We start from the raw sequence: 25,932 nt of genomic DNA, 5'->3' as shown, positions 1-25,932 counted from the left end.
ACAAATAACTCTGCCACACACACATCCACAAAATTTAATCTCTCCTAATGCCCATAACAGAAAAGAAAAAACAAAGAACAGGAAGGGAAGAACAATTACAAAACATGCAAAACTGCTAACTAGATAGTTTACAACTTTATGCCAAAGAATCCACTCATTATTAGAAAGAAAAATATCTTTTAACTTTTTAATTCCCATTGAAGCAACATGCTGGAACCAAAATAGTAAAAGAAAAACCAAGTTATGTTACAGACTCACCAAGTAAAATTTGCCCTACCGCCATCCCCCAAACACTTCTAACAACCCTATGAATTAAAATTTGCAGCCCTACTATTAGGGATGGCTGAATCTATCAATTTTGGTTTCCCATCTTTCCAGTCTTAAATTCAGTTCTCCATATTTTCACATCAGTTTGTGATTTTTTTTAAAAACAAGTCCTCATGAAAATTTCTCCAAATATACACATGAAATTTTGTATGTGATTTTGTGTAATATACCCACTCTTGCAAATTTCCCTTTATGTAATGCATTTTTGTATTATAATTTCACTAATATATCCATTTTTATGCACATCTGACCCTAGTATATGCAGTTTTGGATACATTACTTGGCTGGAGAAATGCACTGCAAAATTCAGAGAAGTGCAACTTCAAAGGATGGCTTTGTTTCAGTTTGTGTATTGTTTTGGAAAGTGTGACTTATACATGCAAACTGAATCGAATTAATGGAAAATATATATTCCTCCTACAATTTCTTCCAATCCTAGAACATGTGTTTTCAGAGATCACAAACAATTCAGAAGAGAAATGTTCATTTCCCACAAGTCAGGCTGCAGTGGCTGGACTATTTTAAACTCATATCACATACAGTAGCCTGTTTTGCAATCACTTGCAAATTTGCTCCTCCTCTTGTGACACTCAGTACTTTTGAATACATGTAAGCGTGAAAAAAACTGCTTTAAAATAGAAAGTTAAATGTATATCATATCTTTCTTAACCTCTCCTCATGAGTCATTCTGTGTTCTATGATGTTTCAAGAACATTATGGATTCCAGTACTGCAAAACTAGTTTGCTACTTTAAAAAAGAAACATAGAACCTCATATGGGTACAGATGATGCTCACATGATTTTTCACATAATATTATCTTTGCATATTAATTTGCATTCTTACCACTCTTGCATTCTTTTCTCAAGCTCTGGCAGCAAAAATTGACTGTGGAATTGATTTATGGACGAAATATTGGAAAATATTTTATTAACAACTTCAGCAGGAAATGAGCCCCGGTTAGCTTCATCCATCAATTTACAATAGAAAACCTGCAATGGGTGAAAAAGAAAGGCAGGAGTCAGCCACAAAAACAGACATTCTTGGGCAAATAAACTTATAACTAATTCGCAGCAAATTAATTTTTCCCTTCACTCTAATGACCTCCTTCTACTTTCATGGGTACGTACCATCAGAACAATCTTGCTTGTAATCACACTTCCTCGCAGCAAACAAAGCAAAACAGGATGATCCTCAAGTCAACTTTCCACTAGTTATGCCAGGCACACTGCTGCATCTAATTTGTTTCTCCTTTTCTGGTGCCAAGGTGGAAAAGGGCTTGAAGGGATGAAGTGCATTATGTGTATTTGAATCTGCCAGCCAAATCTTTAGCTGTAGATTTCTAGTATGAATTTTAATTAAAGATCTCTTTGCTTCTTCAACTTTTTAATCATATTGCTTGTTTAAACTTGACAGCGAAGCAGTTTCTCCCAAAACTGAATTGTACATGCATTAGTTCAGATAAATGTAGTAAGATGTTAGTCAAAAGAACATGAGCAGCAAGCAATTTAAAGCTAATAGATGACAAATTTCTTCTCTAAGAAAGGGAGCTATGTAGAGCTTCCTCTATTTCATTTTCAAAGAAGAAATTCAGAATCAACCAACACATACAAGAAAAATTGATGTTTTTGAGCAAGAAAACCTGGTATCTTTGAAAAGGGGGGTGTAATTACCCATGCAGCGAGTGAAGATGAGGAATATTCTCAGTAGACAGGCAACACATGATGAAAAATGTGCAGACATTGGGAACAGAAGTGTTTTATTATAAGAGGGGAAAAAACCCAGTGCAGTGAATCAGGAAAGCAGAATCAGACTTCGTGGGTTGTGTGATATTTAAATGGCAAGTACAAGTTTTTATTGTGGAATCTCTATAGATTCCATCATTTCAACAGAAGATATGAGTAATTCCTCATTGTTTAAATTATTAGTCATCGTTGAAATGGAACATTTTTAATTTCTAATTTGCAAATTCAAAGCTGTCTCAAATGTCAGTAGTGACCAATGTTATATACTTTCTTAGCCAAATTGCAGAATGGATGAAAAAATGGGCCCTCATTGAACAAAGGAAAGAACTAATTTTGCATGCCTAAATGGCAATAAATCTAGAATCATAGAATAGTAGAGTTGGAAGGGGCCTATAAGGCCATCAAGTCCAACCCCCTGCACAATGTATCTAATAGACCAATGGTTCAGTTCACCTTCCAAAAGTGTTGATTGTCATTCTTTCTGTAATTGTGGGGTGGTGACAAGCCATAATTCAATGGCAGAACATCTGCTTTGCACGCACAAGTTCAAACCCTGGCATTTCCAGGTAGGTCTGGTAAAAAAAAAAGTAAATGTACTGCCTTCAAGTCAATTCCAATTTATGACGACCCTATGAATAGGGTTTTCATGAGGCTGAGAGGCAGTGACTGGCCCAAGGTCACCCAGCGAGTTTCATGGCTGTGTGGGGATTCAAACCATGGTCTCCCAGGCTCTCCTAGGTCTGGTAATGTCCCCCATCTGAAATCCTGGAGAACCGCTGTCAGTCACTGTGGGCAATACTGAACTAGATCCAGGTTCTTTTGAATGAAACAGATTTTCTACATTCATTTCAATCAGGGTCTAGGCCCAGTTTCGGCACAGAAACTGCCTTGGTTGCTCTGTATGATGACCTATGTTGGGAGACAGATGGGGGGGTATGTCCCTATCAATTCTCCTTGATCGCTCAGCGGCTTTCAATACAATCCTTCTGGAGCGGCTGTCCAAGCTGGCAATAGGTGGCACTGTTTTGAGGTGGTTCCTGTCCTACTTGGATGGCTGTTTTCAGAGGGTGGTGTTTGCAGAATGCTGTTTGGTCCAGTGGAACCTTCAATGTGGAGTCCCACAGGACTCAATTCTATCCCCCATGCTATTTAATATCTACATATCTGCCGCCCTGGGCTCTTGCTGGGAGGAAGGGCAGGATATAAATCAAATAATAAATAAATACATGAAACCACTGAATGGGGTCATCTGGAGCTTTGAAGTATGTTCGCAGCAATATGCTGGTGACACACAGCTCTACTTCTCTTTTACATCTGCAGGTATGACAGTGGATGTGCTAAATTGGTGTCTTGCTTCGGTAATGGATGAGGGCCAATAAACTGAAGCTTAATTCAGACAAGACCAAGGTATTGTTAGAGGGTAGTTCTCTAGTCTGGGTGAATGGGTTGTGGCCTGTTCTGGATGTGGTTACACTCCCTCTAAAGGATCAGGTACATAACTTGGGGGTTCTCCTGGATCCATTACTGTTGCTTGAGGCTCAAGTGGCCTCGATTGCGCACGGAGTGCCTTCCATCACCTTTGACTGGTGGCCCAGCTGTGCCCCTATCTGGAACAGGTATAACCTAACCTCTGTTGCCTATGCACTGGTAATCTCTAGGTTAGACTACTGCAATGTGTTATACATGGGGTGGCCTTTTAAGATGGTCCAGAAGCAAGTGCAGAATTCAGCAGCCAGCTTGTTGGCTGGGGTAAGTCGGTCCACACATATAACACCAACTCTGGCATGGCTTCACTGGCTACTGATTAGTTTATGGGATCAACTCAAAGTGCTGGTTTTGACCTATAAAGCCTTATGTGGCTCAGAACCTCAATATCTCAAGGACCACCTCTCCCCATAAAAACCAACCCAGACCTTGCATTCGTCATCAGAGATCCTTCCTCGTGTGCCCTCTGCAGGAGGCTCAGAGGGTGGCAACACGATAACAGCCCTTTTCAGTGGTGGCCCCTTGGCCGTGGAATCTCTCCCTAGGGAGGCATGCCTGGAATATTCTTTATCCATCTTTAGGCACTAGGCAAAAACCTTTGGCCCTTGATGTGGGCTGTTTTATCCTTTTTTATTTGGGCTTTACGATTTTATATTGTATGTTTTTAAATCTATTTTAAATTGTTATTAAATTTGTTGTAAGTCACCTAGAGATCTTTGGGTCTGAGGTAACAAAAGAAAGAATGAAAATATAATAGTAATAGATGGATGAATGGCGTAATTCATACATTCCTTTAAAAATCCACCTGCATTTATTCAGTTTTGCACAACAAACATTTTTATAGAAAAAAACACAACAAATACATAGAACTAACTCCTATATTCCCACATGAAGCAAATATCCTTGACTCCTCTAGGCCCCAATACCATGGTCTCACACAGGAATAAGGGTTGCAGAGGAACTAAACAGAAAGAATGATGTGGAATAGGTGTGAGGAACCTTTGGACCTTCAAATGTTGCTGTAACTACAACTCCCATCATCCCTTGCTACTGATCATCCCTCCTGGGGCTAATGGCAGCTGTAGTTTAGCAACATGTGGAAGACCAAAGGTTCCCCACACCTGATGTAGAAGACGTGGGGGAAGGTATTAGAGATTCATAAAGGTAAAGCAGAAGGATAGAAGAGTTAGCAACAACAAGAGAGCAAACATGTAAGGGTTCTTTTGATGTTATCCACTGGTTAATTTAAAAAATAGATTTAGTGGTCAAACCAACTTTCCCATGCTAGTATAAAATATTTTCCTCATATTAATTTTTGGCTAGAAACAGCATTTCTTAAAGAAAAAAATTCACTTCTTACCTGATCCAAGAGAGCAAGTCTGCTGACATAAGCTCTTTCTGTGTGCAAAAGCTCATTGGCAATATTGTAACATTTCTGTTCATTTGTCTCCTGAAAATACATTCAATTTTCTTTTCAGAATGAAGAAGTTACAATACAATTATTGCAATTTCGCTGCCTTTGCGCAAAAATTTTTTTTTTACATTTATCAAACAATGGCTCTCTCCTTCACCCAATCCAAATCATTGGAGGTCCAGAGTGTGGAAAAAACTAAGAGGCTCATCCTCCTGTTCCACAGTGGTGAACTAAAGAGGTAATAAAAAGTTTAAATATATACATCGTCTGTTAAATAACTGGATTTAAAATACTGGGTAACTTCATTTTGTCACACGGAGAAAGCAGTGGGAGGAAGACATATTCACAGCCTGTGAGAAGTTCCTCCATCCCCCAGAAATGCAGGGAGAGTTTTAACAGACCACTAAACCTTAAAGCTGGCATAGAATTAACACATATACATCTAATTTGTGGTCAAATATTTTAAAGCACTTTGCACATTAAAGGCAAACACACAAATGACTATGTAAAATAATCAGTATATAGCGGGAGAAACCCCCCATTTCACAGTGGCAACAACTGATCGGAAAAATAGGGCATAGTGTAGGTTGTTTCTACTGTAATAATCACAAAACTAAAATCAACCCCATTAGTTAGCATAATGTCAACAAACCTATTAAGACAGACCTCAAAAATGCTCACACCACACTGTCCATATTGCTCTCTTGGGACATGAATGTATCATTAAGTGGTATCTGTAAGGAAAGTGTATTGAATATTTCCTCCCCAGGGCTAATCACAATGGACAGACTGTCCAGCAATCACTCTTCCTCTCTCACTGCCTGAACACCCATGAACTCCAACTGCTCTACAAGTTGAATACTTTTCTACGAACCTGTGTACTGTAGGTGATTGATGTGTTAATTCAACAGAGGACCAATCCAAAGGTGTAAAATATATTACTTTCTTGATCAATTCCATGACCAGAAAAATGCAAATTTGTGGATTGCCCTCAGATTTAAAATCCCATTCATTTATTGGAACAGCCAGCCATTTTGAGGAAGGAACAAGTACAAGGAAAGTGTTTTATGCCTGACACTAACACTGAATGAGCCACCCAGAACTACACAGTACAGTCCCCAATGAAATGGAGAAATTATACATTTGAACTCCTAGCAGACAGAAGACAGAAAAACTAGAACTCATTTCTGTTACATGGAGAGAAAAAAAGCACATGTGAATATTATTTCCGTTCCTATGTAAAATTCCCTCCTCTTATAAGTTTGCTGAAGTGCTAACCTGGACATCTTCAAGAAGAGTTTCAAATCCGTATCTTCATTTAGCTGGGTTTTTGTGGGCAGGATTGCAGATAGTAATGAGGGATGAAGAAATTTAGTTGCAATTTTTAACTAATTGGCATACATTGTTTATATGGAACATTTTAAAATATCATTTTGGATTATGATGAATGGGTTGCAGGTTAAGCATTCACTTTCCCCACTCACATATGGCTTTCCATCAGTTGGTCCCTTGTATAGCCCTAGCTTGCCACAGCATACAAATCAGCAAATTGTAGTTAGGGCTTATCCTCTAATCCCGAATCAGAGATTTGAAGAGGGTCTGCAATTCTGATTTGGAGGTCAAATTATTTGTCAGTTTTGATGTTATGGGAGAGCTATTGTTAGTGCTAAACAAGAAACAGAAAATGCATGTGAGAATACCTGTGTGTGGAAGGGAGCAGGGAGCAAACAAAAACACAGTGCTCATTTCTTACTATGGTCGTAGTGCGCATCTGCTTGTTCCCCATGATAGGCAACATGGCTTTCCCCCTTTCTTATATCGTTTGGTGAGCTCAATAAAATGCTTCAGGAATCTGCAGTTTGTCCAAGTTCTCTGCAACATTTTCACAGTATGCATATAATGAACATACAAGACATATAGTCTCTTCACATGTTACGGGATAAATCTTTCATTTGCACCTGCTTTTATTTTAATAGGTGAAGCTATCCTGGTTCTGCTCGTAGACTATGCATATGAATCAAGCTGATCATTATGGAGACTGGCTTTTTAGAGAATGCAGGTAACAACATATTTTAAACCTTGTGTTGTACAGTATAAACTGACACCAGCAAATGCGAATTTTTGTTAGGCTATTTGCTACTTTCTGAAATGCTTCCAATTATTGTACTTTCCATATATCGTTTCTCTTTAAAGTACATTAGATGCAAAGGTGAGTGTGCTGCTGACTCCTGCATTCAAGTTTTAAGGCAGGCCTTCAGTTGTTGCTGGACTACAACTTCCATTACCTCTGACCACTGGCCATGCTGGTTGTGGCTGATGAAAGTTATAATCAACATCTGGATGGTTACAGTTTCCACCTCTTCCTTGATGCTTGATTCTCTGCTGTCCAGAGTAAGGCTAGCCAACTGGCCAATGTTATTCTAAGGTTCCAGAACACAGAGGTTTAAACACTTCTCATAGCTGCATGAATATATATATACCTGTCAAGCCTGGTTTATAAGTATCATTCCACATCTACAGGTTATGAATTTTGCTTTTTCTTTCTATGCAAGTTATGGAATATGAGACAGTCTATAAGAAAAACAATATTGTAAAGGAACTTAAAATGGGAACAAGCAAGTGAAAACAGAATAAGTCTAAAATTAGCCCTTGCGTTTAACTTTTAAAAAACCCCAATCTGTTTCTGCCAGGACATAGCTAACACCAGTTCCCGTATCTCTGTATATTCAGTTTCATAGCTTATGTTTTTTCTCCATGGGAGTGCTTTAGAATTATTTCTGTGAAAGGAAATATGAAGGAAAAGTGCTACATCAGAATACAAAAGCTGTTTGCAACGAAAGATCAAGATCTTCCAGTTCTTGCATCCCTTTCCAAATTTTCTTTCAGCTTCCTTTTAAAATTTTATACCGAAAACCTTTTCTACAAGTATTCAGGAATTGTATCAGATAATATTAGTTAGAATTATCCCCTATTACAAATATAAACTTCCTCCTCCATATTCATTCTGTAATACCAGCTTTCCATATTATCAGTCAGGTTTCTCTAGTCTAGTTTTACACTCTTATGTATTACAGTGAAACTAGATGAGATTAAAAAAAAAAAGTCAAAAGCAGCCACAATTACGTCAGACTGATGTAGGCACAGGGGAGGATGAAGTTAATTCAGCGCCTTTCATGCAGTTTCCCAGATTCAAATGATCCTCCCTAGGTGATATTTGCCCCATGCAGCAATACACATAGGCACTATATATACAACCAAAGTATGTTCTAGTTCAGGGGTGAGGAACCTTTTCTAGTCTGAGGGCTACATATCCTCCTGGGCAAACTTCCAGAAGCTACATGTCAGTGCTGGGCAGATCTAAAGGTAAAAGGTAGGTGAAGCAATAGGTGGGACTTTTTTCTTTGTACAGCTGGCTACACTCTACCCATGTAAAAATCAGAGAATATTGGCTATAATTAGGGTACTCTGAACTCCAAGGAGAAGCCTACCTTATTGTGAGTTTTTTTGTATTCCACAAATCACAGCAGGATATCACAGCATGGAATGATGAATACCTCACAATGTTTATCACTCTCCTGCTTAATATATTACAGAATAACAGAATGTACTAGCACTCCCTCTTGTCTGCTTCTGTCAGGTGCCCTTTACACATCATAGCCCTCTAAGGGAGTATCTTTTCCATGGGTGTGTCATTTCCCAGTGTGGTGAAAATTCCAGGGGAAAAGACCCATTAGAGTGACTCTGTATAGTTCATTAAATTTAACATTACAGATGAATTATGGCACAGAATCCACAAAACACCAGCTCCCTCTGAGTTATAACCATGTAAAGGCCACATGACATAACATTAGTTCATCATCCAGAAGGTGAGAGGCTCAAACTGATCTGCTTCCTTCCGTTACCTTCTCTTGGTGTTTGCCAATTTACTTCCTATATATTATTGTACCACCACCCTATTGTCTCGGCCTTTTCCTGCAAATTACTGCCAACACCCATTTCATAATTCGGATGTCCTTCCTGTATTGGTTGGCATTAAGCTTAATGTACCGATGTGGACATTCACAAAGGGAAAAAGTACTGACCCAGCCATTTATACTGAATGAAGAAGCCCTTCTATGTCTGAAAGTACAATGTGTGGTTTGGACTGCCTACACAAGTGAGAAGTCTCTGGTTCAGAGCTAGAATCTTCCTTTGTAGGAAACTCCTCCGTGCAATCTCCCTCAACTACTTCCATATCCAGGCTGCCAAGTTAAAACAGTGATACCACTCATCTTCATAGAAATATTGACTCCTTCAGAGTTTTTGCCTTGTATAAACAGAATGTGGTCCACAAAAACAAGCTATAGATTTATAGCTATATATTGCGTGTACCTGGCAGTTGTGCTCTGGGGTGCTGCAGGGTACCATCTTGTCCCCAATGCTGTTTAACATCTATATAAAGCCCTTAGGAGCGGTCATTAAGAGATTTGGGGTGAGGTATCAGCAGTACACTGATGAAACCTAGCTCTATTTCTCAGTAACATCTGAATCAGGAGGGGCTGTGCAAGCCCTAGACCAGTGGATGAGGGCTAATCAACTGGCTGTGAATCCAAGCAAGATGGAGAAGCAATGGGTAGGTGGTTCTTGAGTCAAGATAATTGGCCAACTGGCTGCTTTGAATGGGATTGTACTCCTTTTGAAAGAGCAGGTTCATAGTGTGGGGGTGCTCCTGGATCCATCTTTATCACTAGAGGCCCAGGTGACTTCAGTAGCTAGGAATGCCTTTTACCAGCTTCAGCTGGAAAGGCAACTGCAACTGTTTCTGGACCAGAATAACCTGACCACTGTTGTCCATGCAGTGGTAACCTCCAGGCAGGATTACTGGAATGTGCTCTATGTGGGGCTGCCCTTGAGGTTGAGGTCCAGAAGCTGCACGTCATGCAAAATGTGGCAGCGTGACAGTTCACTGGGGTATATTGCCCACATGTTACCTTGCTGCTGAAAGAATTGCACTGGCTGCAAATTAGCTACTGGGCTAAGTTCAAGATGCTTATTTTGGTGTACAAAGCCCTATATGGCTTGTGACCAGGGTCCATGAAAGATCATCTCACCCGTTATATACCCAGCCAATCACTGCACTCTGCAGGTGAGGGTTTCCTGCATATAGCATCTTATTAGGAAGTTTTTCTGTACCATATAGGAAGCGAATCTCTAGGGTTGTGATACCTACCCTTTAGAATTCCCTCCCCTTAAATATTAGACAGACACTATCTCTGATGTCTTTTCAGCACCTACTGAACAACTTCCTCTTTCAATAAGCCTTTTAAATAAATACCTTATCCCAGTCTGCATCTGTATTGGAATTGTTTTTTAGGATTTTTTCAAGATGTTTTATAGATATTTAAACATATCTTTACCATTTTTAAGAGGTTTTGTTTTTAAGATGTTTTTAGTGCTTTATCATCTGTTTGCTGGACATAAATTTATAACCACGATATATATTTAACAACAACAACAGCCTATCTTGTATCTACATGAAAAAGGGGGCCATACTCAAACTTTAAAATTATATACTGTACAAAGCCAGTCTACTGAAGTGTATAGCTGAATTTCTTGCTTCCTGTGATGTACTCTTCAAACTGTAGATTGTTCAGAAATGTATTAGTACTATAAATAACAGATCTGAATACAAATATAAACTGTCTGTATTGCTTTCAAAGGCATATATATTTCAACAGAGCAGAAGGTGCATTTTGTTTTTATTTTAGAAACATTTTTATTTTACAATTGTATATTGCACTTTTCTTTATAAACTTCATGCCTTACCTTTGTCTCCACATGCGAGTCTTGCTTACTGTGCTCCTCAACCTGCTTATCCTTAATGTTGGTAATCATTTCTACGTTTTCCTTTCCAGATGGAAATAATGTGTTCACAATTGGAGTCTGACAACAGCTGTTGATTGTTTGCCCTTTGTAGGCCACTGTAGTTTGCAATGAGTCTGTACTAGTGTTCTCTCTTTCTCCATTTACCAAGCTGCTGTCAAATAATGCATTGTCGTTTTGAACAACCCTACTGGCATTATGAACTGGCAATGTGCTGTCCCTGCAGTCCAACTGGTTCTGTGCTACTTCTCCATTGGCTGTGCGATTCTGTACATCCTGAGATTGATCTGTATTGTATCCCTGCTTCTGTAGTGGGTGTTGGGTAAGGAATTTTGGCTGAGGTGATGCTGCTGACCCATTCTTTCCTTGAGATTTAGAAACATTTAGAACAAAGGATTCTTTCTTCAGCTCACTAGGAATGGATGGACTAGAAAGAATAAAAGACAGACAGTGAAAGCTAATGTACATTACATGAACAATTTATGTAAGTACAACACCCTTCCTACCCTCTTTACAAACAAAAGCAGTATCAGTAGAGAAACAAACAAAATATAGCCAAAAATATGCATAGCAAATGGTGAGCATCTTACTTAAGGCTAAGAATAGCTCCAATGCTATTCATACTTGGGACTTGCTTAGATAAACTTGTGATTAAGCTCCATGATAGTCAATGTACTGCAGCTGGTGTGTTTTGCTACCTATTGAGGCTTAAATCACACAAGACAGCAGAAGACCTGTTCGTATAAAACCAGGTCTAGCCACAACATACTCAAGTGGCAGCAGCAGGGGTTTCTCCAATTATTAGAGCAAAAGGTAAGGTAATCTGAACTTTTCCTGTGTCTACACAGCCTTCTCCAATGGGTGCTCTTCTCTCTACCAAATGACTTCCAGTTATCAGAGCTCACGATGGAGAAAAACAAAACCAGGAAGGATGTTACATTAAGCATCCTCCCACCAGCAAACTCCTCTTACTCTCTTGATTACTCCACCCACACCTGGGAGTCCTAAGATGTTATGAACATCCTGATTTTAAAAACTTAAGTCTGCTACCATCACAGGTACCAAGTGCCTCAGTGTTCAAATGGTGATAAAAAAGCCTTACTTCCTTCTTTGTCTGTCTCATGACAGGTAACACAAAACTGGAGATGCAATTTTTGTATATTGTGCTCCTACTTTGTTACATTGCACACACATTTAACTATTAAAAAAACAACATTATTTGATGTTAAACACTGCTCTTCAATGTACATCACATGTTGCTTAAGCCTTAATCTACTTCCTACCCCTTCCATGTGTTTTATTATTTTCTTGTAAACTACATTAAACATATATCAACAATCCTTGCCAAAGCGTTACATTCTTTTTTATTATTATTTTTCTCTATGGATTACTATGAGCATATGAATGGGTACAGGAAGTTGCCAGACATAGTCGAACTAACTGCACATCTAGCCCAGCATTGTTTCCTCTGTCAGGCAGTGGCTCTCAGAGTCTGGAGCAGAGGTCTTCCCCACCACGTTAACTAATCCTTTTAATTGGAGAGGTCAAGGATTGAACCTGAAACCTTCTGCTCATCCACTGTGCAATGGTCTCTCCCTATAAAATGTGATTTCAAATGCATATGCATCACATGAACTAAGTGTAGCAATGTTCCAATTTTTGCCCTAATGTTTGCTGAAGCTTGATTATTTTCCTTTTGCACGTGTTCTCATAATTCCTTTTATCTATTTCCCCATACTAGCCTCTTCATTCATTCCTCTGTGCATGTCTACAGTGAGTATGTACTCACTGCTGATGTTCAGTTCTCTCTCCACCTTTTAAAATTTGTAAGCCCATTTTAGGTGATAATGATGAACAACAGTCTATCTACTTTCCCCAACATATGTGACCCCCCCTCTCCCTCTCCCTCTCCCTCTCCCTCACACACACACACACACACACACACACGCTCCTTCTCCCTGCACCTGGGCACACCCCTTAAGTGCAATTGTCATCCTTGCAATCCTACTAATTTTTCCACTTTAACATACCACAAGGGTCTATTGTTAAGAACCCATGTTTTAGCTGCATACCTCGACCATTCCCTAAAACCTGCTCTGCTTTCTTCCTAGGTTCATGTTAGCACCCACTGGATCCACACATATTTGAAAGCTGAGAGAGATTCAGGTACATTACCTCCCTCTCTTCTCTTTTTAGCACCATCCATCAGCTTTCCATACCTCAGGCCTAACCAGGCCCCACTTCCACAACTAGGCTGGCCTTTCCCCACAGCAAGCTTGTTTTTGCGGCATGCAGGAGGCACAGTCTCTGGTGCCTGCAAGCATACCTCCCCAAGCAAGCCCATCTCATCCAATCTGGGATGATAAGTGGCAGGGGATCAGTCACTACCTGGACGGGAGACCACCTGGGAAGCCCAGATGCTGCAGGTAAGGCCTGCCACCTTTTTTTATCCCCAGCCAGCTAGCTAGGTAAGCAGTAAGAGAGGAAGGAGAAATTGCTGGGAGAATATAGGTCTGAACAGCTCTTGGTCCCACTGGCTTTAACTGTAACTTTAAGAACTGGTGCCTATGCTGGCTTTTTCCCTCCCCTATCCTGGTCCAGTTCACACACCAACACTAAGCCAAGCCATGACTTAGAGCAAAGAAGCAAGCAAGCTGACTTCTGGAGATCGCAGATGCTTTGCTCCTCCTGGGTCACTCCTGATCTCATAAACTGCTCTTGGAACCTTTTTGGCTGAAGAATGGAATAAAAATGGCTTTAAATAATAAATGAATAAATAAAAGGTGGCAAAATACCAGTGTTTTGTTAGTCTGTTAATCAGATAAGTGTGTCCATTGTTGAACTTCCCTCAGTATGAGAGAGAGAGAGAGAGAGATTCTAACTTTACTAACTTTCTCATATGGAATTTGCTCTACTGTCGTGCGGTGGTTCCCTTCCTTCTCCATGTCCCATGGAAGGGGAGTAGAACAGCAGATTGTTCCACCTCTGAGTTCTTGTTCTAAAGGAAAACCTGACCAATTTCTTTAAAGGGTCACCAGAACACTGATGACACCCAGCTCTCTTTCCCCACTAGAAACAGGTGAAGCTATGCAAGTGCTTAGTTGTTGTTTGGGGACAGAAATGGTCTGGATGAGAGCCAATGAACTGAAGCTGAATCCTGATAAGACAAAGATGATGTGGATTGTTGGTTCCTGGCCCCAGAAATTAGTGGTGGTGAACCTATTTAAAACAAGATTGCAGTCCCCTGAAAAAGCAGATATGCAGTTTTAGGGTATAATCTGCACTCCTTGATTCCACCTTGTCATTGGAAGAGCAAGTGGTCACAGTGGCAAGGAATGCCTCCTTCCAAGCCCAGCTGGTTCACTAACTATGGCCATTTCAGGGATAGCCTGGCCATAGCAATGCATGCCCTGATAACCTACCAGTTAAGATTAATGTGATGTTCTCTATGTTGAGCCACCCTTGAAGATGGTTCAGAGACTACAGAGCCATTAAGGTACTGACTGGAGCAGTTGTGCAAGATCATATAACCTCGGTCCTGAAAGATCTGTACTGGCTCCTTGTTTGTCACTGAGCCCGATTCAAGGTGCTGGTTTTTGATATATAAAGCCTTAAACGGTTTAGGACCCAGTTATCTCATGCTGTACCTTCTGCCCAGGGCTCGAGATCCATAAGAGGTCATTTTGATAAGCAGCATAGGAATTTGCCTTATGATGATTTTGTATTGTTTTTATGTTTTTATACTGCTGTACACTGCCCTGATGATTTGTGAGAGGATGGTATATAAATGCTTTCATAAATAAATGCCAATACTTAACAAATCTCCAGGGTTTCAGATAGGGGTCCCTCCCTGCCCTACCTGGAGGTGCCAAAAATTGAATCTGGGACTTTGTGCATGCAAAGCATGGGCTCTATCACTAAGCGACGGCCCTTCCCTTATTCCATCATTTAACAAGTTCTGACTTCAAAACAGGGCCTTCCCGGTGATTACACCCAGGCTGCGGAACACTCATGTCCCGGAGGTTTGACTGGTGCCAACAATAGCTAGTTTCCAGCATCAACTGAAAATAGGGTTTCTGGTAAAACAAAGCTTGGACCTTGGTATCGGAGTATGATAGTTGGAGAATATTGTATACTGGATTTCATATACTTACTTGTCTGCTATGATTTTTAATTGATTTGATACTGATATGCTTTTGTGTAGGCTGTTACCTACCCTGAGATCATATTACAATGAAGAGTGGGACAGAAAATTTAAAAATTATGATATGTTTATTTGAACTGATATGCAATCAGGGTGCCACTTCTGTAGAGAGAGATGACACAAAGGAAGCGGGAGGGAATTCCCAGCAAGGTTTAAAAGGTCTGTTCTTAAGTTATTCAAGCTATGATTTTAAAAGCAATTTTGTTATGGTTACTTTTAAATACTGTTTAGTAATATTTTATAGACTAAGATTTGCAATATGTTAGGATGCAACAGGATCTGTATCCTGTTTTTGAATTTTGCTATAATATATATGTGAAATCTCTTTGCACATATATTGGTATTTAGGTATGTTTGGTTATGGCTGTCATAACTGCAACCCTCTTTGTTTATATCATAATCAGCCTCGTTGTCATGGGACATCAAATCTGAACAACTCTTTGAATGTGTGTGTGTGTGTAACTGAGTACAAGAATGAGCGACCATAGTGTGATGGCATGTTGAATGGAGGCAGTGTGAATGACAGGTGGAGAGTATTGAGAAGCACTATTAGGGAGTTAGTTCATGCCCAAGTAAATCAATAGAAGGCAACCATACAACCCAAGGGGCTTGTGGTGGTTCTTTAAATCCAAACCCTCGTTGACAAGCCATTAATATTGGCTGGGTTCTGACCTAATGTGAAGCCATGGTTTATGCTAACCATAGTTAAGAACTCAAATTGTGATTTCAGCTTTCAGGCAAATTAGCCAGAGCATGGTTTAGAGCTGCTTGTCTGTTTTAGTTTCCCATCTGCTCAACACTCAGCATCATAAATTCGCTCTGATTTCCATGGTGGAGCATGGAGCTTCTTGAGGTGGAACAATACACTTAACTGTGGTCTGTCGAATGGTCTCTGAATTCAGATGTAAGAGAAACTACAGTCAGTATGTTTTGAAAATCAGGATCCAGTGGCTTCTTGGTTTGTTGGCCCCATACAAACCACAGAATTTGGGCAGAGTGGACATTGACCAAGTTTGGACAGAATGCAAACTATGATTTTTAATTATGTTTCAGCAGTATATACATGAGCCTGTTCCCCCTTCAGAGCAATCTCAGGGGGATCAAAAGTATATTCTTCCATTTTCAAATTATAATTATTATTAGTAGTAAATGTATATCCTGACCTTCTTCCCAGGAGCAGCCCAGAGAGGCAACCAGGTGAGAAAACACTAAAAACATCTTTAAAAAAAATCTTTGAAACACTTTAAAAAACAAAGCATCTTAAAATATTTTTTAAAAAATCTTTTCAAAAAATAACCACAGTTATTTAAATAACAACAGTTATTTATTTTCTCCAAACTGGGAAGATCTTTTTAACCATGGCTTATCGAAACAAGACTTGATAAGAAAAATTACAATTTGAAGTTGTAAAACTACTGACAGTTTGTCTCAGTTTGAGTAAAACAAACTGTTATGTGAAAATGGTAGCAGGTGTTTCCAATCTCCTCTTTGTTATGCTGGAGAAGAAAAAGGAACTGAACAATCACATGAATCTGAGGCTCATTCAAAGTGCGCTAAACTGTGGTTTAGTGTTACATCTGAATGCAGCCATTAAACAAACCATGGTTTAATATTATATGTGACCCCAGACCCTATAGCAGAATTTCCACATGGAAATAAAAATACAAAATAGGGGTGAGGGAAGCTTGCAAAAAGTCTTCAAAATGTTAGCATAGTGCTTAATGGTTTTGTTCTTATAGTTCTGCATGGATATATTTGTGGGGAAAGCCCATTTCCCTTCTGAATGCAGAAGACACTCAGATGGCATATAAATATTGAGTTCTGGGTCACTCTGAAAACACATGTCCTAAGAGTCTGCGTATTCTTTTACAACAAAGATCCAGTCCACTCTGAATTTTCAAAATGTATCAACTTCCCAATTTTGCATTTCACTAGATCAAGCGCAACCACTCTCTATGCTGTAAAAGTGGAACATACACCATTTCCACATTCATTATAACTTATGCTTCTTTTAATTTGTACCCTTTGAATAAAAATGAAACAAACTTGTTTACCTGCCTCCTTCAAAATGACTGATGAGATCAGACACTTTGCTAGTTTTTTCTTTTGACACGCAAGAAGAGGTAGGTGTAACTTCCTCCATTCTTGGCTTCGTAGTATATAAAGCTTTATGCCTAGGGGTTTGGTGGGCAATGGATGACTGTGAATTCTGCAGATGTAATGGCTTTGGAGGCACTGTGAAGAAAAAGGAACACACTATACCATATTTTACATTGGTAGGCATTTCATATATCAAACCTATTTAAAATGGTGACTCTCAAAAACAGGTCTATGGGATTGTTAAAATCCTTTCCAAGATCATCAGATTTCTTAGATTTCTGGTTTTGATTTTGTTCCACATAGCTGTCTTGGAAACCCAAAAGGAGCTCTGCAATGATTAAAAAACACAAAAACTGTCTATTTATCCCCTCACTAGCCTACTACTCCTCAGGAACTTAAGCAAGAGATGTTATCAATAAGAAGCAAAGTCACAAGGTTAATGGACATATCACACAAATGATATGGTAGTGTAAAAGAATGTCATGGAGCTTCCTACTGCAGAGCCAGCTCTAGGTTTTTCTGAGCCCCTAGAGCAATAAGGTAGCAGTGGGCCCCCTTAGGGCCCTCTCCTTCCTCCTCCTGTAACCACAACTTTCTCCTCTTTGGCCCCTCTGCCTTTCTATTGAAACAAGTTTTGTCCAACATGATACTTCCAATTTCTTACAAAGCAAAATTATCTCAATATCACTTTAAAAACTCTTTCGGCTGCAATCTAAGACATCCAAGAGAATAAGCCCCATTGTACGCAGTACATAAACATGCATAAGATTGTGTGGATGTGGAAGACCCCAGCTCAAATTCCATCTCTGCTATGAATTAGTAACATAGGAAACTGCCGTATACCGAGTCAGACCATTGGTTCACCTAGGTCACTATTATCTACACTGACTGGCAGCAACTCTCCAGGGTTTCAAGGAGGGAACATTTTCAGCCCTACTTGGAGATGCTGGGGTTTCTGCATGCAAGTCAAATGTTCTACCACTGAACTACAGCCCTTCCCAATTCACTAGGTGGCTTTAGGAATGCCACCCTCTCTCAGCCTCTGCACCCCCTCCCCCATTTGCAATATGAGGAAAATAAGAATGATCTACTTTACAGGATTGTTGTAAGGATAACTGAGATAATGTATGCAAAGCAATCTGAACATTCAAGACCAGGTCTATGAATATTATGAATGTGAGTATTATTATATTAAGAGTAAAGGGTTTTGCAAGAAAACCATTCCGCCTCTCACTATTCTATAGAGTTATGATGATGAAGGGATTTTCTTTACTCACCTATTATCCAATTTAACACTTGATATAACCAGCTCTTTCCCCTTCCCACCATGCATCTGATGTTTTCCAAACATATTTAACTTTAATTGCCATGGCCAGCACCAGATTGCAGCGGGCCGTTGAAGGCAGTGGCAGTGCTAGTATTGGAAGCTATCTGGCGGCATTACCACCACCCGGATCTTAAATAGGCTTGGTCGTGCTAACTTGCTCAGTGCACACACTTACCATCACCCAAGATGGCAATGGGGGCGTGTTGATGCCCCCTCCATTTTGGGTGATGGGAAGCATGCACTCGCTGATGTGGAGATGTGGGAAGTGGCACGGCCAGTCTGTGCCAGTGGTGGTGGTGGTGTTGCCTGGGAGGCACATCCCCCACAACCCAATGCTAGCGTGGATTGTGGAGCTACACCTGACCAGCCCCAGCCCTGGAGCCCTTTGTCAGTGCCCAACCTGGCTGCCCACTGGCACCAGGCCTGTTCATTGCTTAGTGTGCTCTTCCAGTGATAAAACAAGAAAAGGCAAGGAGGGAAGAGAAACAACCCACTTTACCACAATCAACCTACTTCCTTCTTTCTACAGTTTGAAACATGCCATAAATCAACACTGTATTTGATGCCAACATTGGACAATACTAACTAGTGCAAAAGAAAAAAATACCACTGTTTAAACATTCAGGGCCATCTCTTTGGTTCATCTTTGCACAATCACAGGTGATGTTTGTGCTGAAAGTTTTGCTCAGTTTTATACAGAGCTCCTTTTTGTTTTGGCAGAAACATGAAGCCAAATTCAAGAACTTTTCACAGTTTACACAAACCCGGGTTTGATGTACTGAGCATACACTTGCACAGGCAGCAGCAACTAATCCTGGCTTGATATTGTGTGTTCAGTATGTGCAGTTATATATACAAGTTTGTCCACAGTTTTTATACTTTAGATGTCCATCTAAAATACGAGACATGTGGACTTCCCAGGAGGATCCCTCCGCCTGTGCAGCCTCTGAGACGGGCTCCCGTCTTGGATGAAACTTTTTCAGTTTTAAATCCAGTCAGAAGGGTTTTTTTTGACTGGGGATAATTTCTTCCGGATAAGGAAGAAACGTGAGATTTCCCACACAGCTTTGTTGTGTTTGTTGGAGACTGGAATTCGTCAGAATTGTCTGTGAAAGGAGGTCTTCCAGCAGCTCGGACGGAGCTAGGATTTCTAGCTAGCTCAGCTGAATAAGTGAGCCGTTTTTTTTTCTTCAAAGAAAAACGGTCTAACAGGCAAGCATTCTCCTGTCTATGGTCATTATTTTGTTATCTATACAGCTAAAGAGATTTGTCAAAGAACCAGCAATTAAGAAAACCTGGGTGAGTCAAAACTTTCTCTTTTACTCACGGAACTAAGGGGGAAGAAAATAAAAATAGCCTATCTTTTTTTAATTGCAAAAAGCTGACATGGAAATTAGCATTATAAAGATTACAACGGATGAGGGGTTTCTGATTGGAAGAGAAAAGAAAAATCTTTTTGATTTATAAGACTTTTGTGTAATATATGTCTGGGACTATTTTTTCTGGTCTACTTTTTTTTTTGACAAATCTGCTCATTCTTTCTGCTACTAGTTATTTGGACGCTGTGAACTAAAGCTGTTTTTGCACTTCTGGGCATATAAGAGATAAGGGCTGTCTAGAGTGTGACGTCAGTTGGTTTGAAAAATTAACTCCTTTGTAACTGGATAAAAAAATAAATTGCTCTTTGCTTGGGACATTGAAAATTGAAGGAGTTTTGTTCCTTTGGTTTTAAGAATGACAATTAAGAAGATCATGGATGTACAAGAAGGGACTTTATCTTTAGATATGTTTCAGAAAATAATGAATGGGATTAAGTCAATAAAACAAGAACTGAGAAATAATAGTCAAGCGTTGAGAATTGAATTTGACGAAATGAGACAGGAGCTGAAAGAAATTTAGGATTCTATGAGAAAGGAGAATAAAGATAGATCTGGAAAACCAAAAAAGGATGAAAGAAAAATTAAAGGCAAGGTTCAAACTATGGAGATTGGATTAAATATGGACCTGGAAAAAGATTTGGATTTCCTGGCTGTGATGGATCCTGGAGACAAATATTACGGTTTGGAACTCAGCGCTGTCCCTGAAGGAATTGATGAAGAGATTGGAGATAAAGATATTATCGGTTCGAAAAAATTCCTGGACTGGAAGGATTTGATGGAACTTGAAATGGAGAAAGTTTACAGAATTAATCCCTGTTTTGTGTCAATGGAAAAACCTTCAAGAGATGTGCTAGTGTATTCTGTAAAAAAGAGGAACAGAGATGCGGCTTTGCAACAATACTTCAGTGATACGTTCGGAATTGATGGCAAGGAAATATCTGTGATAAAGGAAATTCCTATCAGACTCTTATTATATGACTATGACAGCAAGATTATTGGGTGCGTAAAGATGGAAGATGGAACCAACAAGGATAATGGAAGAAGAGCGATTTGAAATTACTGGACTTAGTAGACTTGAGTTGGATTAATTGACATGTTTATCTAGAAAAAAAATTGATGGACATATATCTCAAGGATTGGAAACTTCTCTTTGACTTTTTGTGGAAGAATAAAATGATATGATGTTAATGAGATTTGATACCAATTAAGATAACCGCTGGAGGAAGGTGATTTTATAATCTATTAAGAGACAGGCTTGTTATATATTATAGACTTATAGCTGAACTACGACAAATCGGAAGTCAATATTTTAATTTTTTTTATTGTATTAGTTATTGATTTGTGTTTTTTCTTTTTGTATTGTTTTGGTTTTGAAAATTTGAATAAAAATTAATTGAAATAAAATAAAATAAAATACGAGACATGTAATGTGCAAGTTGGCCCTTTAGTGTACATTAATTCATTCTGGATCGATCAGACAACCCCAGGACTCACCAAACCAAGTTGTGTCCACTGGAAGCAAGTATCTAGTAAGCTCAATGTTACTGAACATGAATTTAAGCATTTATCTCAGGTTACTCAACTGCAAGGGAAAGCACTCTGCATATGCTCAGAGGTCACTTCTACCTCGCATGTCCCCAAACCTAAAATGTTGCTTGCAGGATTCAGCAATAACTCAAAATAAAGCACTCCCTCTTGAAAGAATAATTGACATCCAGACAATTTCCCTGTGCAAGGCTGGAATTCATCCCATTTTAGCAACCTCTTTAGATGTAGTGGTTGTAGTCCAACCAGGGAAACCAGGGTTTGAATCCCCACATAGCCATGAAGCTCACTGGGTGACCTTGGGCCAGTCACTGCCTCTCAGCCCCATGAAAACCCTATTCATAGGATCGCCATAAGTCGGTATCAACTTGAAGGCAATACATTTACATTTTTTTAGATTCAGTGTAGGTCCCCATCACCACTAATCATAATACTACAGAACCTAGACAGAAAGATAGAGAATGGGGAGGAGCAGCACGGAGAAGTCACACTTAGAAACAGTCCTGCAGAGGAAAGTATACCTAAGCACAAGTTAGTAGGGGCCTGGGTTTCTTAAAATTAAACACACACACCAAAAAACATTTCCAATGCCAAGGGCACAAGCCTGAGAGAGGCAAAGGAGCAAGCAGAGTGTATTCTATAATCCCAACTAACCACAGCCAAGCCAGTCCCTCTCTCACACACAGAGGGAGAGAGCGGCTTCTCAACACATTTGGTATTATGCACATTTGGTATTATGAACCTTGTAGGCTCAATATGCAGCTGCTGGGAGAGAAAGAGAGAAGTTGCCCAGCAGAAGCTCCTGTCTCTCCAACTGCATTTAAGTGTTGCACTTTAGGGATCCTGTCAAGTGGAGGTTGGCTGATAGCACACAAGAGTGTGCACACATGTTTTTAAAATTTCACATTCAGTTGTGGGTCCTATTGAGGGCACGGGTTGTTTGCTCGAGTAATGGGGAGTACAAATCAGTGGCAGAAGACCTCTGTTTATTTTAAAACTGATATCCTTCTTAATTTTCAAAAACCCAAAGCAACCAAAAATCAAAGTATCACAACATTAAAATATATAACAATCTCCAAATTCCAAACTTAATCAAAGAGTAAAAATGTTAACATTAAAAAAAACCACACAAAAACCTTGGCAAGGCAAAGGCATTCCCAAGTCTTGCACAACAAGTAAGTTGTCAAGTAAAGCTATAAAGTATGAATTTGAAGCAAGCAAGATAAAGTTACCTCTAAGCTCAAGAACACATACATGTACGTGAATGCACACACAAACACACACACTATTTAATATCTCCTTAGGACTCACTACAGCTCAAGTAAATCAGTCCAGCAAGGACAGTAAATACACAGGATGCTCTAAAAAATAACATAATTCACAATTCTTTAAACATCCCAGAACGAACGAACCCTGTTTCTTTCAGTAATTAAACTTCTGTAATTGAGCCACCAACTCCTCCTATAGGCTTCCAACAGGCATCAGGTTGTTAAAACAGGATGCTAGATGAGATGATCCATTGGCCTGATCCAGCAGGCTCTTCTTAATACGTCCTTAAGTTCCTACTCCCTGTGTTCACAGAGCTCTTCTGAAAATATTATGAAAGGATTTTTGAAAGGACAGTTATTGTTACCCTATTCTTCTTGGAACTGTTGTAATTGCTCATTATAGCTGTATTATCTGACAGCATTCTTCAAATCTTCTTTAAAATCCATCCCCTACTTGCTCCTAGGTACTCTGGACTGTTTCCTACTCTGTTTTCTCCCTGGAATTGACAGGCAAATCGAGGCCAGTGAACATCTGATAATTGCCATAAAATTGAACAGCAAGCTAACTGAGAGAGATGATAAACTGTTACAACTGGAAATGACTGAGAGGAAAAAGGAGGCCACAGAATTATCCTGGGGAATAAGACTGAATGGAGGAAGTAGCAGCTGAGGTGGTGCTAATGACTATGAAACTGTACCATAGCAAGCATCTTGAGCAGGGGGATGAATATTAAAAACAACCTTCCATAAAAAACTTAAGAGCAGTTGTGTTGGATCAGATCAAAGGTCCATCTAGTCTAGTATCCTGTTCTCACAGTGGCCAAATACAGTTATTTATTTTACATATTTATAAACCACTTCACAGTCTGAAGCAACTGAAATGGCATACAGCAAAATGAAATGAAATGAAAAAGTACAAATTCTAAAAACAATAAAACCATTCCTTCAGATGTATGAATAATATTAATATCTGGGTCATATATCCTGGAGAATCTTCTTGAAGAGGGGAACCCCACAAACAGGACATCAGCACAAACAGCACTACCCACTTTTGCTCCCCAGCAACTGATATTCAGAGGCATACTTCCCAGATACTGGAGGTAGTACACAGCCATCATACCTAGTGGCCGCTGGACACCTTATTCTCCATGAATCTGTCTAATCCTTTTTTAAGTCATCCAAGTTGGTGACCATTACTATATCTGTGGAAGCAAATTCCATAGTTTAATTATAAATTGTGTGTGTGGGGGGGGAAATATTACCTTTCTGTCCATCCTAAATTTTTCACCATTCAGCTTCATTGGACAACTCTGGGTTCTAGAGTGAGTGAGTGAGTGAGAATGAGAGAGAAACACTTCTACTTCATGCATAATCTTACACACCTCTATCATGTCCTCCTAGCTTAGTTTTTTTCCTAAACTATTTATATCCTGCCCTTCCTCCCAGCAGGAGCCCAGGGCGGCAAACAAAAGCATTAAAAACTTTAAAACATCATAAAAACAAACTTTAAAACACATTAAAACAAAAAACATCTTTAAAAATGTTTCTTAAAAAATCTTTCAAAACATATAAGATTAAAAACATTTTTAAAAAGAAGGTATAAGAACATATTAAAATGCAATTCAAAAACAGACGCACACTGGGATAAGGTCTCAACTTCAAAGTCTTGTTGAAAGAGGAAAGTCTTCAAAAGGCACCAAAAAGATAGCAGAGATGGCGCCTGTCTAATATTTAAGGGGAGGGAATTCCACAGGGTAGGTGTCGCCACACTAAAGGTCCATTTCTTATGTTGTGCAGAATGGACCTCCTGATAAGATGGTATCTGCAGGAGGTCCTCACCTGCAGAGCGCAGTGATCAACTGGGTATATAAGGGATAAGAGGGTCTTTCAGGTATCCTGGTCCCAAGCTGTATAGGGCTTTGTACACCAAAACTAGAATCTTGAACTTGGCCCGGTAGCAAATGGGCAGCCAGTGCAATTCTTTCAGCAGCGGGGTGACATGGTGGCGATACCGTGCCCCATTTTGCACCAGCTGCAACTTCCAGACCAACCTCAAGGGCAGCCCCACATAGAGTGCATTACAGTAATCCAGCCTGGAGGTTACAAGTGTGTGGACAACAGTGGTCAGGCTATTCTGATCCAGAAACGGCCGCAGCTGTCTTACCAGCTGAAGCTGATAAAAGGCACTCCTAGTCACTGAGGTCACCTGGGGTTCTAGTGACAAAGATGGATCCAGGAGCAACCCCAGACAATGAACTTGCTCTTTCAGAGGGAGTACAACCCTATCCAAAGCAGGCGACTGACCAATTATCCGAACTCAGGAACCACCAACCCACAGTGCATCTTGCTAGGATTCAGACTCAGTTTATTGGGCCTTATCCAGCCCACCACCAAGTTCAGGCAGCGGGCCAGGGCTTGCACAGCCTCTCCCAATTCAGATGTTATTGAGAAATACAGCTGGGTATCGTCAGCATACCGCTGACACCTCACCCCAAAGCTCCTGATGACAGCTCCCAAGGGCTTCATATAGAAGTTAAACAGCTTGGGGGACAAAATGGTACCCTGCGGCATCCCACAGCACAACTGCTAGGGGGCCAAAAGACACCCAATGCTATTCTCGGAGAACAACCTTGAAGATAGGATCAGAACCACTTTAAAACAATGCCTCCAATACCCGTCTCACCAAGTCGGCCCAGAAGGATATCATGATCAATGGTATCAAAAGCCATGGAGTAATCAAGTAAGAATAACAGGGTCACACTCCCCCTGTCCTTTTCCCAATAAAGGTCATCCATCAGGGCAACCAAGGACGATTCAGTCTCATAACCAGGCCTGAACCCAGTTTGGGATGGGTCAAGATAATGTTTCATCCCAGAGTATTTGCAATTGCTGCGCCACAACCCTCTTAATCACCTTCCCTAAGAAGGGGGTATTTGCAACTGGTCGGTAGTTTTCACAAACCAATGGGTCCATGGTGGGGGTTTTCAGGAGCAGTCGGATCACCACCTTTTTCAAGGCAGCTGGAACCACTCCCTCCTGCAATTATGCGTTGACCACACCCTGGATCCACTTGGTCAAATCTCCTTCGCAAGCTTTAATAAGCCACGAAGGGCAAGGGTGGAGAGGTCACGTTGCTGGTCGTATCAACACAAGCACCTTGTCTACATCATCAGGCCGCATCAACTGAAACCATTCCCAAGAAGTTGCAGCAGACGTTGCACTGGACACCTCATTGGGGACTACAGTTGATGTCGATGGGGCATCAGGACTACTATGGA

At 40.1% G+C, this 25,932-nt stretch overlaps 1 protein-coding gene across 3 annotated transcripts in view; it reads right to left on the bottom strand.

Moving 5' to 3' along the window:
- The window catches only part of FGD4 (FYVE, RhoGEF and PH domain containing 4), a 170,870-nt gene that overhangs the window by 41,094 nt on the left and 103,844 nt on the right, over positions 1–25,932 (bottom strand). For 2 of the 3 annotated variants that reach the window (XM_061638726.1, XM_061638727.1), the window contains exons 3-6: positions 17,090–17,270; positions 10,775–11,258; positions 4,916–5,005; positions 1,172–1,317 (exon numbers count right to left, since the gene is read on the bottom strand). In XM_061638726.1, the coding sequence (XP_061494710.1) occupies positions 1,172–1,317; positions 4,916–5,005; positions 10,775–11,258; positions 17,090–17,270 (901 nt within the window). Of the gene's footprint in view, positions 1–1,171; positions 1,318–4,915; positions 5,006–7,254; positions 7,408–10,774; positions 11,259–17,089; positions 17,271–25,932 lie in introns of those variants that run through there. The other variant, XM_061638728.1, reaches the window with a different exon arrangement.

This window comes from Rhineura floridana, chromosome 8, assembly GCF_030035675.1.
Source record: "Rhineura floridana isolate rRhiFlo1 chromosome 8, rRhiFlo1.hap2, whole genome shotgun sequence".
In the NCBI taxonomy this organism is placed as follows: Eukaryota; Metazoa; Chordata; class Lepidosauria; order Squamata; family Rhineuridae; genus Rhineura; species Rhineura floridana.
The sequence above is the reverse complement of the archived record's forward strand: the minus strand, read 5'-3'. Positions and strand labels throughout refer to the sequence as shown.